Genomic DNA, 14,511 nt, shown 5'->3' with positions numbered 1-14,511 from the left:
TTTACCGGAACACCGCCATGCCCATTTGTTTACATACTGTTTGTGGGTGCTTCTGCCCTAAAACACCAGAACTAAGTGGCTGAGGCAGAGACTGGCCCCCAAAGCTGAAGTATTTACTATCTGGCCCTTCGCGGAGAAGTTTGCCCACCTCTGATCTGTAGTGAAAACATGGTAAATTGTTGGGTCAGCAGCAGAGAGGGTCAGGGAGGGCTTGGAATAGCTTGGAAAAGGCTTTAGGTGGTCTTGGGCTTGGTCTCGATTTCAAATAAGAAAGTTCATGCAGTAAACTTAACAACTTTGCAGGTTTTACTCCTTTCAGCTGAATTCTAGGAGGCAGGATGGAAAGCCTCATGTTATCTACCTGAAAAATAAAATATTAGCATGACTCCCTACTTGCTTCAAATTTACGTGTTTGAAATAGACCTGCAACCCATTTAGGATTATCAGCGTTCATCAGGCTGCGGCTCAGAAGATTTTGAAAAACATTGGGACACGGGATTTTGCATGTTCCTTGTAAAGGGACCAGATGAAGATCTTTCGGGTGGGACTTAATTTTCAGGTGGATATGGATACACAGTTCAGAGTATTCTCTAGGGGGAAAGTACTCAGTTCTTGGAACTGTGTACCAGGTGCAAGTAAAAGAGAAGGTTCCAGAAAATACTGGGCACCCTCTCTGATTTTCTTCTTGTAGCCTATAATGACATACCATTTGAAGACATTCACTCTCCATTCACAAAGATACTTTTGAGAATATTTCTGAATTACCTCCTGCAGTTGGCTTACCACATTCATCATGAGGAATTCCGGTAAGTACTACGCCTGGGCCCAGGAGAGGGCTAGGGCAGAGCTGGCCGTGCTGGGGTTACCTTTGTTCTTTCTTTCTTTTTAAAAAATTGATTTCAGAGGGCGGGGGAGAGAGACAGAGAAAGAAACATCCATCACTGACCAGGGATTGAACCCACAATCTGGGTATGTGCCCTGACCAGGAATTGAACCCGCCACCTTTGGGTGCACAGCATATCGCTCTGACCACCTGAGCCCCCCGGCCAGGACTGTCCTCTTTTCTTTGGCATTCTCATCACTGTTTTTACATACTCTAGAACTGAAGGACTGGAAACAAAAATAGTAACCACAACACCATCAGATACCAGCTTAAAAGTGTGGAACCCCTTCAGATGTGATCATCGTGTTTCATTACTGCTAACAGCTCTCGGGTTTTATTCAGAAATAGTCCCAACCAACTTCACCTTAGACCAGAACTTCCTGTCTCTCTCCCAGAGCAAAAGTGATATATATTCCCTTCCCCAAACAACATCTCACAGAACCAAGGTGCAGGTATCGAACTTGAACCAACGAGGCTGCAGTACCTTTAAGTAAATTACAGGCTCTATTAGGATTTCCCGAGTGCTCCTACCCATGTCTCTTCTCTGTTCTGGGATCTAATCCAGGATCCCACATTGCGTAAAGTTGTCATGTCTTAGTCCCTTATGACCCATGGTAGCTTCTCAGACTTTTCTTCTATGACCTTGACACTTGAAGCATATTGGTCAGTTATTCTGTAAAGTGTCCCTTGGTTTTGGTCAGCTGATGCTTTCTCGTTACACTGAGCCGATGGGTTTTGGGAAAGAGTACCGAGGAGGCAAGTGGCCCTTCCCCTCCCCTCCTCTCAGGGTGTGATGTCGCGCCATCTCATCGCTGGTGGTGGTAATTAACCTTGACCACCTGGTTACAGTGGCGTCAGCCAGGACTGTCCCCCATACAGTTCCTGTTCTCCCCTTTCTATACTCTTTAAAGCCAGTTATGGAGCCCACCCCCCACTCTAGGGGTGGGGTTAGGGCCCACCTCCCGGAGGGAGGAGTGACAGTATCTTTTTAATCACAGAAACAGAAGCCCCTCTCTCTTCCTGTGTTTCACAAAACTGATGACTGAGAACATCCATCCCAACGCCTGCCGCGTCAACGGTAAACACAGAACCAACAGGACTCTGTTTAGCACCATTTTTTTCAAAATGTAATTTTGTAAGCACCGTTTGAATGTTTACCTGTGACATTTTCAGGCAGTTTGTTCAGCAGGCACCTGCGGGCACTCTACTCGATGAATTACATCGACATGTGCTGGGAGGTGTACATGGCCTACTGCAAACCGAGCGCGGTGCCGCCCCACGAGCCCACCATGAAGATGAGGCACTTCCTCTGGATGCTCAAAGTAAGCAAATGCTTTCAGTTAAAGGAAAATTGTGCTACCCAGATACACAAATGATGAGGTGAAGACCGGGAGGAAGTTTCAGAGCCACTGGCATGTCCTGGGCCTCCTCTGGCAAGAGAGTGATTCCACCAGCTGCGGTGGAAGGTGGGTGAGTGGGTGGGAGCAGGAGCGCCCTCCACTGTGCTTCCCACGTCGGGGACAGTCATCGGGCCTCCAATAGCTTTACTAACACAGGCCTTGCCATTAAACGAAGGGGGTATGTGTGTGTGTGTAAATGCCATTTAAAAATTGTCACTCATCAAAAAAATATTCCTTTTTGCTTTTTGTTAATCCGCACTTGAGGATATTTTTTCCATCGATTTTTTCAGAGAGAGTAGAAGGGAGAGAGAGAGAGAAAGAGAAACATCAATGTGAGAGAGAGACGTCCCTTGGCTGCCTCCCACACACGCCCCATCCCGGGCTGGGGATCGAGCCTGCAACCCGTGTACAAGGTACATGCCCTTGACCAGAAATCGAACCCGAAGCCCTTTAGTCTGCAGGCCGACTCTAACCACTGAGCCAAACTCGCTAGGGCCATCAAAAAAATAATTTTAAAAAGTTACCAGTTTGGAAAATAGTGAGAACATCTAATTTATACAATATTCTCATACTAACTATCGGTAGTTTTTGTTTCATGATACTTTTTTTTTTGATCCTTACCTGAGGATATTTTTTCCATCGATTTTTTCAGAGAGAGTGGAAGGGGGAGGAGAGAGAGAGAGAGAGAGAGAGAGAGAAACATCGATGTGAGAGAGAGACATCGATTGGTTGCCTCTCGTACGCACCCTGACTGGGACCGGGATTAAGCCTGCAACCCAGGTACATGCCCTTGGCCGGAATCAAACCTGGGACCCTTCAGTCCGAGGGCCAACATTCTAACCACTGAGCCAAACTGGTCAGGGCTGTTTCATGATACTTTTGATTTATACTTATGGGAAGATAAATGCTAAAACTAAAAGAATTGAATACTAATAAGAGGTAGAGTACTTACAGAAGCTTAAGTGCTGTATATATAGGGTGTCCCCCCAAAAATGTACACACACGTTGAACAATTATAAAGGCAGTGTTTATTAAGATACATTTCATTTTCAAAATTGAGCTGTCAGCTGTTGAAGTGTGTATACATTTTGAGGGGACACCCTGTATATGAAAAACTGACAACCTAGCGTCTACAGGAAAATCGTTTTTTTAAAAAGTATGTGATTTTTTGGGATGGAATCTCACACAGCTATCGATCTGTTCACTTTGCCCCTTTCTTCATGGTCCTTTGTTACTGAAGAAGGGAGGTCATTGTCCCTGCAGACTGGTCAGACGTTGGTTTGGCCAGCTGTGTCCTCAGAGTTGACTAACATGTTTCTCCTTTCCCCCCGTTTCTGTTACAGTGGGAGTCAGAGTTAGAGGCTTGTTCAGACTCAGGGTTTTTCCTCCGACAAAGCCACAGTGGTTCTGTGTACTTCCTGTTGTATCACATCCGGTGTCCTCTCAATCCTTCCGTCAAACTTGCCCCCTAAACCTTTCTCTCCTCCCTGAGTTCCCACAGCCAGACTCATCTTGCCTCCTGTCCCCGAGTCCCCTGTCCGTCTGTGCTGCTGGGTCCACCGTCCCCCACGACCCCATGTCCAGAGCTGGGTTGCTGTCTCACATCTGGGTCACCTCCTTTCCCATTCTCTCTGTCCTGTGCTTATGCCGCTAAAAAACCTTTACTGTTATTTTTGAAGGATTAGGTTAGGAGAAGAGAGGTAACTACCAATGCTCATCCAGAATGCTTTGCAAAATTATCTGTTTTTAAGATACTCATTTCTGGTACATTTTCTTCAAAATATATATGGTTGTTTGTAATTATAGGCCCTTATGGTTTCATTGATTGTTTCTTTTTATAGGACTTTAAAATGATAAATAAAGAATTAACATCAGCCAAATTTGTGGAGGTCATAGCGGAGGACAACCCTTTCACGTACGACGGAATTGACAGCAACTTTGAACTTGAGGTCTGTAGAGAGGTGGCACAAGTGGTGTAGATCCAATTCAGGCTGTTTGTTTTGCTTGGATATCAAGAACCAAGATTTGATTGAAAAGAATTCTAACCCAAATACATAAAACTATATATGTGTATATATGTATGTGTGTGTGTATCCTTGATTATAATAGAAAACTAGAGGTGATGAACAAAGTTAAAAGAATATAAAGCTACCATACTACTTCATGGATAATTTACTTAGCAGTTTACTACATATACACGTTCTATGGTATATGTGTCATATACAGAGACGCTGACTGACCTCCTCCAATGAATTAGATATAAGTGTCTTTAATTGTCAGCACTTCTTGCAGCAAGCACATGTCTCATTTTACGAGCTAGACCCGTCTTTGGGCGGGTCTCAGCAAACAGACCAGGGACCCTGGTGCTGTGGGGATGCTGAGTGGACCCCTGGAAGAACCAAGTTTTGGATCTTCCCTGGAAGCCACATTTTTTTTTTTTTTTCCTAAACATATCTTTATTGATTTCAGAGAGAGGGAAAGAGAGAGCTAGAAACATCAATGATGAGAGTCATTGATCGGCTGCCTCCTGCACGCCCCTGGCTGGGGATCGAGCCTGCAACCTGGGCATGTGCCCTGACTAGGAATCGATCTGAGATCTCCTGGATCCTAGGTCAATGCTCAACCGCTGAGCCATGCCCGGCGGGTGAAGCCACATTCTTGATCCTGGAAGCAGGCAGAGGACGGCCTGGAGCCTCTGGTCAAATTAGGGGGCCTGTTCCAGCTCAGACTCAAAGGGCCCTGGGCTCAGGACCGACCATCAAAGTCCCAGCCAGCCCCACGTGTTGGGGCCGAGAGCGGGACGTGGGGAGACACAGCTACCAAGGGAGTAACAGTTGCATTGACACTCGGTTTCCAGGTGCCACTGTTCTAGTTGCTCAAGAAAAAAGGAAACACTTGAGAATGATTGTCCTTGACTAGCTAATACAGAATGTTTCCATCAAAGCAGAAAAATGACTTACAGATGTAATGATGGAACATGTATCATAATAGGTCTTCTTATTTATTTACTTTTAATTAATTAAATTTTTAAATGTCTATTGATTTCAGAGAGAGGAAGGGAGAGGAGGGGAGAGATAGAAACACCAGTGATGAGAGAGTCATCAATTAGCTGCCTCCTGCACGACCCCTGCTGGGGATCGAGCCCAAAACCCAGGCACGTCCCCTCTACAGGAATCGAACCCCAATCTCCTGGATCCTAGGTCGATGCTCAACCGCTGAGCCACACCAGCTGGGCCATAATAGGTCTTTTAATGCTGTAGGTTTGATTGCAGCCTGGTGGACAGCCATGAACCTCAGGCGATGAGCAGGTGGTGTTCTCTGGAGAAAACACACACCGAGACGAAGTGCTGGCCAACCTCGAGGTGCGTGAGGATGGATGAGACTCTGTGTTTTCTTCTTTCAGCTTGTTTTCCTGGAATTCTTCGAAGCTCTCTTAAGTTTCGCAGCCATCGCTGTTACCAACCAAATAACTAAATCCCATGGAAGTTTCCAAAACTATGACTTCAGTAAAAACAAACTGGGAACCACTTATATGACAGCAAATAAGGTAACAATTAACATCTTAGAAGTTAGAGCAAGGGATGGTTTCATTCTGGAATGGCTAAACCACCCTCAGATCTATCTCGGGCTTTTGTGACCCTTCAGGAAATAACCTACGACTTCTTTTCACATTTTGTTTTTCTTTTCTAAGTTAGAGAAAGTGTATTTCCTGGTCACACCCCAGGGAGCAGACTCCTGGCTGTAATAGCAGATATCGTAATGCAGGTCAGAGCCCCTGGAGACACGCAGGGTGGCCATGAGTCTTAGGGACTGCAAGGTGTTTTGTTATGAAATGTTTGGTTATGTGACCTAGCGAGTGCAAGGGTGGGAAGCCTGATGCAGGTGCTAAGGGACAGCGCCTGGGCATGCACGAGATGCCAGATGGGTCCGAGCATGGGGCCTGCTCGCAGGGCTGGACACAGCCTCACTGCCAGGCCTTGGTGGAGCGGGACAGTGTCAGTAACTTACTGAAGGGCCCAGTGCTGGGAAAACTGAGACCCGCCAGCGGTGGGTGGGCGTCTCGGGGGGGCTGGAAAGGCTTCTGACTTTTGAGAGGTTCACTTGGAGCCACTAGGGCGTCTTGGGGGCTAGAGGACCCAACAGCTGCGAAACTCTTCAGAGCTGCTCCCCCAGCGGCTTTCTCACTGCTGTCTAAGAGACTTGTACCATGAAGCCCATGGCTCCTCGCACGCCCAGAGCTTCCCGTTCAAATCCAGCATCTCACGGCTCACGCCTGCGGCCAGATACACCTCCTCCAGGCTGAAGATGACTGATGGGTACTGCAGGTCACCTGGAGACCTGGCCACTGGCTGCAGTCTGGCTCTGGGCTCTGCTTTGAGAGGATATGCTTTTATGGGGGGCATCGCCGTGGACTCTAGGAACCGAGTGTGAACACTGGTCTGGGGATCATCCTCAGACACCATCTGACCAGCTTCACTCTGGCTGTCAGTGTGGCATTTCCAATGTCCACCAACAGAAACAAAATCATATTATATTCATACCCTGGAGTATGAGTCAGCAGTGAGATAGCTCATGATACATGAACAACACGTGAATCAGAATAACTATGCTGGGTGAACAAAGCCAGAAAAAAGGGCACATATTGCTGTGATTATATAAAATTCTAGAATGTGCCCAGTAACCTGCAACGACAGGAAGCAGATCTGTGGTTGCTGAGAATGGGGAAAGGGGGCTCCCGAGGGGCACAGGAACCTTTTGGGGGCAATGGACATGTTCATTGTTCTGACTGAGGTGGGGATTTCACAGGTATGGACATGCTGACATTCATCAAGTAGTGCCCTTTATAAGTAGCTTATTGTAAATTATATCTTGTTGAAGTCATGTGTGTACGTGTCTTTCTCCCTGGAAACCAGAAGTTCTCACGGTTGTCCTTGCTCTGACCTCCAGAACAGAAGTCTGAGTACAATGACCAGCCAGGAGTCCACCACGCACATGGGCAGCACCAGGTCGTCCCCAAGCAAGCTGTCGCTCTTGCTTGATAGCAGCAAGATCAAGACCCCAGAGGTTTGTGTTTCCAACGCACCATGTAAGAACCGTGAATGGTTGTCGCTCCAAGCACTGTTGCACACCTACTCTGTGACGAGCACTTGAACTCGAAGTAGGGTCCTAGCAGTGAACTCGAAGCCCATCCTCCTGTGGCCTGTGCCTTCTAGTGAGGAGAGGGGGTTGGTGCCAGGTGAGCACAGGAACGGCTCACACCTACGGGGGGTTCTCCAGGTGCCACACTTGCCGGGCATCAGCTCCTGCAGTGCTCTGAGCAACCATCAGGTCCTGTCTTTATCTGCAGGAAGGAACTGAGGCACAGAAAGGCTCCTGACTTGCACAGCCACAGACCTAGTAAGGAGTGGAGCAGGGAGGTCATGCACAGCAGTCTGACTCCAGACTGGCCCCTGTTAATCATGGTGCTGTGTTTACACGAGGGACCAGAGGTGGCAGGAGGAAAAGGCAGGCAGGCCGTGGATTTGAGTGATGGTGGGGTGGTGAGGAAGGCCTCTGATGGAGAGACATTCGAGCATACCTGAAGAAAGTGAGGTGCAACCGTGCACTCACCTGGGGGAAGACTGTTCTGTGCAGAGGCCTGAGGTGGGAGCAGGCTTGGGTTGTGGGCAGAGCAGTGGAGCAGTGAGTGTAGCCACACCGCCAAGTGGCTCAGGACAGGAAGGTGCACGCGGGAGGCGGCGGCCAGCCCAGGGGCGCGTCCGGCCACGGAGAGGGAGATGGGAGCCCAGAGAAGAGGGGTCAGCAGGCTCACTGTGGATTCACTGCTGACCAACCAGTCAGGAAGCTCCCAGAATGACCTGAAGGTACTTTGAAGGCTGTGGAGGGTGAGGGGGAAAGAGAAGGCAAAGATGATGGCAAGATTTTTGGCCAGAATGATTGGAAGAAGTTACCATTTACCACGAAGGGGGAGGCTGGGGCCGGGGGAGATGAGATCGGGGGCAAAATGCAGGGTCTGGTTTTGGTCATATCGGGACACGTCATCTCAGTGGTGAGCAAGAAGCACAGCTGGATACACAAGCGCGGGGTTCTAGGGCGAGATCTAGCTGGAGGCAGAAAAGTGGATGCAAACAGCATCTGTGTGGTAATTACAGCTATTAAAATATGAATGTAAGTAGCATATCGCTGTGTAATAAATACTTTCTCAAATCTTTGGTTTCTTCGGGGGAGCCCTGCAGTCGATACAATAGCTGGTAATCAGCTTAAAGAGAATGGCCTCATTAGCAATCTTCTAATTATTTATAATGTAGAGAATTAGTTTTAGTCCATAATGATACAGAAATAATATTTTGCTTTACCATTTTTTGTTTTTTACATAAAAGCCCAAGTTAAGGAAGTCGCTAAGTGATGACAGAATTTCCAAAATGAACTTTAAGAGTCTAGGAAAAGGGCTCACCTTCTTATTACCCCAAACTGGTGAGTATTTTAATTATAGAACTTTAATTTTGGCAAATTGTTGCTTATAAATGATAAAATGTACAACCATCTTTAAGTGTGTGTGTGTGTGTGTGTGTGTGTGAAATGAGGCTCGGACTGCTGCTTCTAGTTCTGTTTCCTGCTTGCAAGGCATGATCTTACTGAGTTTTGGGTTGTTTTTTTTGGTATTTTTTTTCAGTTTTATAATTGACTTAGAGTGCTAAGTTTGAGGTGTACAACGTAATGATTTAACATGCATATATCATGAAATGATTACCACAGTGTTTAATTAACACCTTGCTGACTGGCCATTTCAAGGGAGAACTTGCCCGTACGGCCGGCTACTTTGATCAGTAGGTGTTTAAAATTATTTAAATTAATGTAAGTGCAGACATGAGTTATCCTGTGACCGGTCAGCAAGGTGATGTAATATCCACCACCTCATAGATACCAAAAAATAATTTTTTTTCTTGTGATGAGAGCTCTTAGGATTTATTAACTCTCACATACACCACACAGCACTTAACTATAGTCATCATGTTATACGTGACATCCCCGGTGCTTATTTATCTTATAAGTGGAAGTTTGTACTTTTTGACCACCTTTCTCCCATTCTCCCTTCCCTTATCCTTCTGGTAACCACAAATCTGCTCTTTTTCTGTGAGTTTTTAAGATTCTACATATGACTGAGGTCCTACAGTGCTTGCTTGCGTCTGACTTATACAAAAAAGCGTAATACCCGCATCCATGTTGTTGCAAATAGCAGGATTTCCTTCTTTTGGGGGCTGAGTAGTGTCCCACTGTATAAATGTTCCACAGCTTCCTTATCCGCTCACCTGTTGATGGACACTTAGATTGTTTCCATGTCTTGGCTACTGTGAATGCTGATGCTATGAATATAGGGAGCAGGTATTTCTTCGACATTGTGTTTCCATTTTCCTTGGATACATTCCCAGAAGTGGAATTGTTGGATCAAAAGGTAGTTCTACTTTTAACATTTTGAGGAACTGCCATACTGCCTTCCATAGCGGCTGCACCAATTTACATTCCCACGGTATGCAAGGGTTCCCTTTTCTCCACACCCTCACTAACCTGTTATCTCTTGGCATTTTGGCCATACTAACAGGCATGAGGTGATATCTCACTGTGGTTTTGTTTTGCATTTCCCTGATGATTAGTGATATGTAACAAGCTTTTTCTGTATGTCGTCTTTGGAAAAATGTCTATGTGGATCCTCTGCCATTTTTAATTTTTTTAAAAAATATATCTTTATTGATTTCAGAGAGAGGAAAGGAGAGGGAGAGAGAGACAGACAGAAACATCAATGATGAGAGAGTCATTGGGGATCGAGCCTGCAACCCGGGCATGTGCCCTGACCGGGACTCGAACCTCGATCACCTGGATCCTAGGTCGACGCTCAACCACTGAGCCACGCCCGGCCAGGCTGCCCATTTTAAAATTAAATTGTTTGGCCCTAGCTGGTTTGGCTTAGTGGTTAGAGAGCCCACAGACTGAAGGGTCTTGGGTTCGATTCTGGTAAAAGGCACCACAAAAAAAAAAAAAGATCGGGACAGACCACCCACTGCTGTGAGACCTGCAGTGTACCAGAATGTAGAAAGGATGTACTAGAAAGTAGAACGAAGTTGGAGGGAAGCAGAGGGCTCTCTTTCCGAGCTGAGAACATGAGAACTCAGAATTCCCAGCAGGAACTCATGGGAAAGCCCAGACAGCCCATCCGAGAAGAGCACCTGAGGCAGGGACTGTGTACACACCTCCTGACTAATGAGAACAAAGGACCAGAGGAAGGTCTGAATGAGCAGGGCAGTAGGGCCCCGTCCAGGAGAAAGTGGGATTCCACGGAAGGGTGAGACAATAGGGGCCAACTTCCCAAGGTGAGCAAACGAGGAGCTTTCGGGCATGAAGGCCGGAGGGGAGCTCATGACCTCCAGGAATATTATTCTCACGAGCCCTTCCCCAGGTGCCTACCCAGGAGGGACAAGCAGACAACAGAACCACGTGAGCAGAACCCACGCGGCAGGAGCGCTGTGCCAGCGTGAGGGGGCTCCACCTTACCTCACAGTCTCCCCTGCCTCCCCAGGAGAGCAGCATCCACTGTCACCTGCCCCTCACCCGTAGTTTTTTTTGCAGGTGTCACTGCAGAGACTTACTGTGCCTCCCTCCTCGCCCTCCTCCCAGAGTCTCAGTTATGATCAGATGACTGTAACAAGGAAGAGGAGCCCCTGGTGTGCTTAGCGGGGTTCAGGCCCTGGGACACAGCAGTGATGGCCCTCATCCTGCTGCCCACAGTGGGGCAGCCCAAGCTGTGTCCAGTGTCCAGAAATAAATGCTGTCTTGAGAGATGCAGATCTATTGACAACACAGAACTGCCCGCAGCATCATCTTCCCAGAATCGACTATTTTAAACACATTGCACAGTGGGCGTCTGCTGGCCTCAGTGGACCAGAAGCAGCTCCAAACCGTCACGAATGTTACTTACCTTCCTATCCAATCAGAGTTTAAAATCCTATTATCATTTTCTTAATGAAACTGCCTTTAAAGACAATGAACACAAATGCTAAGAGGTTTTTCCTTTCCTGAAACATGGAAAATGTTGTAAATTTTCTAAAACAAAAAAACCTTAAAGCTACTTAGAAAAAAAATACAGGTGCCAGGAGGCTGGAAGGAAATGCTGTCATAGCTACGGCCTAGTGGCACCTGCCACGTCCAGGTGGTCTGTGCAGTGTCCTGCAGCTCCTTCAACCCTTGAGGCCTGAGGAGCACAGCACCCTCTACCCCCATTTACCCCACCACAGGAAGCGGCAGGATATGATCGCAGGCTCCAAGGCCCCCGCACAGCTGTACAGATGTTCATTGAAATTAAACTTTCTTCCAGAGAAAAAAGAAAAACCCAAGGATGATCCGAAAGACAATCTCAACGTGTGGATCGGCTGTGTGTGCTTCTTTTTTGTGAACACACTCTTCCAGGCCCACAGACATGAAGAAACTCTCAAGGAAAAAGTAAAGGAAAACCGGTTGCGTCACGCGGCCATGGCCAAGCAGAAGAAAATTGAAAACGAGGAGCTAGAAGCCAGGTAACGGGGACCCCACAGCCCTTCCCTCCCGAATGGGGCTGCCAGGAGCTTTGGGAGTGCTTTTGTTGAAAGCACATGACTTCCCAAGGGTGGCATGTCCTCGTAGGGCACGGGAACCTGTGGCTCCCTGGAGGGGTCCTGCCTGCGGGCCCATTTTCCCGTTGTCTGTGGTGGTGACGTCTGTGTCCCGAGGCTCCCACGTAGAGGTGATGTGATGGAGTTGCCGAGTCAGACCACAGATCTGACTGCCTGGGTTCAAATCTCAGCCCCGCCATTTAGCACTCAGGTGGCCTTGGGCAAGGCCTGCCATTGCGTGCTCGGTTTCCCATCTGTGAGCTAATGCTTATAAAGGATCTAAAACAACGACCAGCACATGGCGAGTGCCCAGTGAGGGCCGCGCACTTACCTTCCTGGAACCACCCTCTGGGCTCAGCTCTGCGCAGACGTGTTGGGCCAGAGCACAGGTGTGAAGTGCCTCTCGAGCCTGCCGGTCTGTTGAGGCATTAAATTGGCCTTAAGGAAAAAGACTAGGGAGTAGTTTCAAGGCTGCTTACCAGCTGCTAGCCGCTGAGGAAAAGTAGTTCCCAAGTAACGGTAGATGTTGTCTAGAGATGGAATCTATTTCAGCAAAGGGATCATAACTTGGTTTTTGTCAACCAAACTGTAAGTTGGAATCCAGATATGGACGACTTCACACCACAGATAGCACAGCATACACACCGGTTTTGAAATGATGAAGAAAGTAATACCTCCTCCTTCTGTTTGCCTCTGGTGTTAGGCTGACTAGCCTGAGAGAGGAAGAGACCAGAAGACAAGACCACGAGGTCGACATCACTGTGATCAAGGAACCGGTGGACGTCGCATCCCTGCATTTTACAGCGAGCCTCCCTAGAGAGGACTCGGTGTCGGTCCAATCCAAATCCATCATAAGTAGGAAAAAGAAAAAATAGAGGTTACTGGGTTTGTAAATGAGCCCGGGAACCATAGATGTAAAAGGAGTTTAGAACCAAAGCACTGTAACGAATTTCCTGACCAATAAAATGGTGTGTTCCTTCCTTGATACCTCTCCCTGGGCCCACGGTCAGGCTTTTTCTAAGACTGGGTCACTGAAATGCCTGCGTTATGGAAACTGAGCTGAAGGAAAATACATGTGTATGGGTACTAAATGAGTGTATTCAATGTGATGGGTGGCTACCTTTAGAATCTGATAAAACCGATCAGTTATCAGTGGGGCGTAGATGAAGTTACTGGAACATTTCTCCTTGCCCCTCTCCCAAACAGCTCCTCTACCCCTTGTAACTGCCCTGCGTCCATATCCTACCTGTCCTTCCCATGCCGCCTCTTACATGGCTCCTTCCCACAAGCCATGGCCAAACGACAGGGTCAGAAGTGGGTGTGCGGTGGGCGGTTAAGTGAATGCTTTAAGTCTCTGTTAGAAAATGTTAGAGGCTAATGATTTGCTTTACAATTTAAGACCCACCACCCAAAGCATAAACACACAATCTCTAGCTTCCAAACTGGCAGAAGGAAGGAAACCGTCATCCAACATAAATCTGGGAAAAGGGAAAACAAAGAAAAAAGATGGAAACAGAAAACAGAAGATGGTGGGGAGAAGTGCCAAGACACCAGAAATCACAACTCACTTCAGTGTTACTCTTTACAAGGGAAACATCTTCAACAAAACCGTAAAGAAAGGATGGAAAGAAAAGGAAAGAATGCACCAGGAAAATCTAATCGAGACCATCAGAACAGCAAACAGTATCAAAGACCGACAGAACAGAATTTAAGGCAAATATCTGCATAATACGGATAAAAATAAAAATAACAAAAAAAGACCAACAACCGAAAAAGATGCAGTGCTCCTGTGCATCTCCCGCACTAGCCTTGAAAAGCCGACAATCACAGGGAAGAAACTGGGGCCCTGATGGAAGAAACAGACCAGGACCAACATTTAGTGAGGATACAGACAGTTAAAACAACTAAACTAAAACCTTTGAACTAAGAGTTAGAAACCAAGACGCAACAGAGAATAAGGACTGGCTACGTCTTTGGTTAAGTGCAACAGTTTCAACTGATCTGTCACAGAACAGATCTCTGTGCACTGCAGTTAAAAAGTCAGCGACGAACACACACTAAATCAAGCCTCAGATCTGGAAGCTAAACCATACAATCTCAAGTAACTCCTGGGTTGAGAGGAAATCGTAGTGGAAACTGAATTATGTGAGACAACAAAAACACTACAAGTTGATGAGAAGTTCCCTGCCCTTTCCGTGACTCTCAGGCTCATGCAGGTCAGGCAACAGGGACCTGGAAAGCCCCTGCTAGGGCCGTGGTAGTGCCAGTGTTTCTAGAGCCTGGCTAGTTTTCACCCCACTCCAGGATGTCAAGACCACTGAAGGTCAGGTTCTGTTAATAAAATTCAGCCAGCTCCGTTCAGCCATGAAGCTGCTTGTAGAGGGTGTACCTGGCAGTTCTACACGGCAAATAACAATGCTTTATGTTTAGACCACAATGGGGCACTTTTGCCTTCTCAGTATTATATGAGGTCAAAAAACCACATCCGTAACCAAGGTAAAAGCCAAGTCTAGCAATTACTTTGGGAAAATGCCTTAGCTCACCAGGGCAGTTCTAATGACCAGGGAAGGGACCCCCAACTCTACGA

General features: G+C 47.1%; 1 protein-coding gene across 2 annotated transcripts in view; it reads left to right on the top strand.

The window, feature by feature from the left end:
- Positions 1–13,077, top strand: part of LOC308556705 (radial spoke head 10 homolog B-like) — a 45,394-nt gene extending 32,317 nt beyond the window's left edge. For both annotated transcript variants that reach the window (XM_081136164.1, XM_081136163.1), the window contains 9 exons: positions 692–806; positions 1,882–1,961; positions 2,057–2,205; positions 4,125–4,232; positions 5,687–5,830; positions 7,231–7,347; positions 8,664–8,757; positions 11,651–11,849; positions 12,628–13,077. In XM_081136164.1, the coding sequence (XP_080992290.1) occupies positions 692–806; positions 1,882–1,961; positions 2,057–2,205; positions 4,125–4,232; positions 5,687–5,830; positions 7,231–7,347; positions 8,664–8,757; positions 11,651–11,849; positions 12,628–12,799 (1,178 nt within the window). In that variant the 3' untranslated portion in view covers positions 12,800–13,077. The remainder of the gene's footprint in view (positions 1–691; positions 807–1,881; positions 1,962–2,056; positions 2,206–4,124; positions 4,233–5,686; positions 5,831–7,230; positions 7,348–8,663; positions 8,758–11,650; positions 11,850–12,627) is intronic.
- The last annotated feature ends 1,434 nt before the right edge of the window (positions 13,078–14,511 follow it).

This window comes from Miniopterus schreibersii (genome assembly GCF_964146895.1).
Source record: "Miniopterus schreibersii genome assembly, chromosome: 4".
In the NCBI taxonomy this organism is placed as follows: Eukaryota; Metazoa; Chordata; class Mammalia; order Chiroptera; family Miniopteridae; genus Miniopterus; species Miniopterus schreibersii.
The sequence above is the reverse complement of the archived record's forward strand: the minus strand, read 5'-3'. Positions and strand labels throughout refer to the sequence as shown.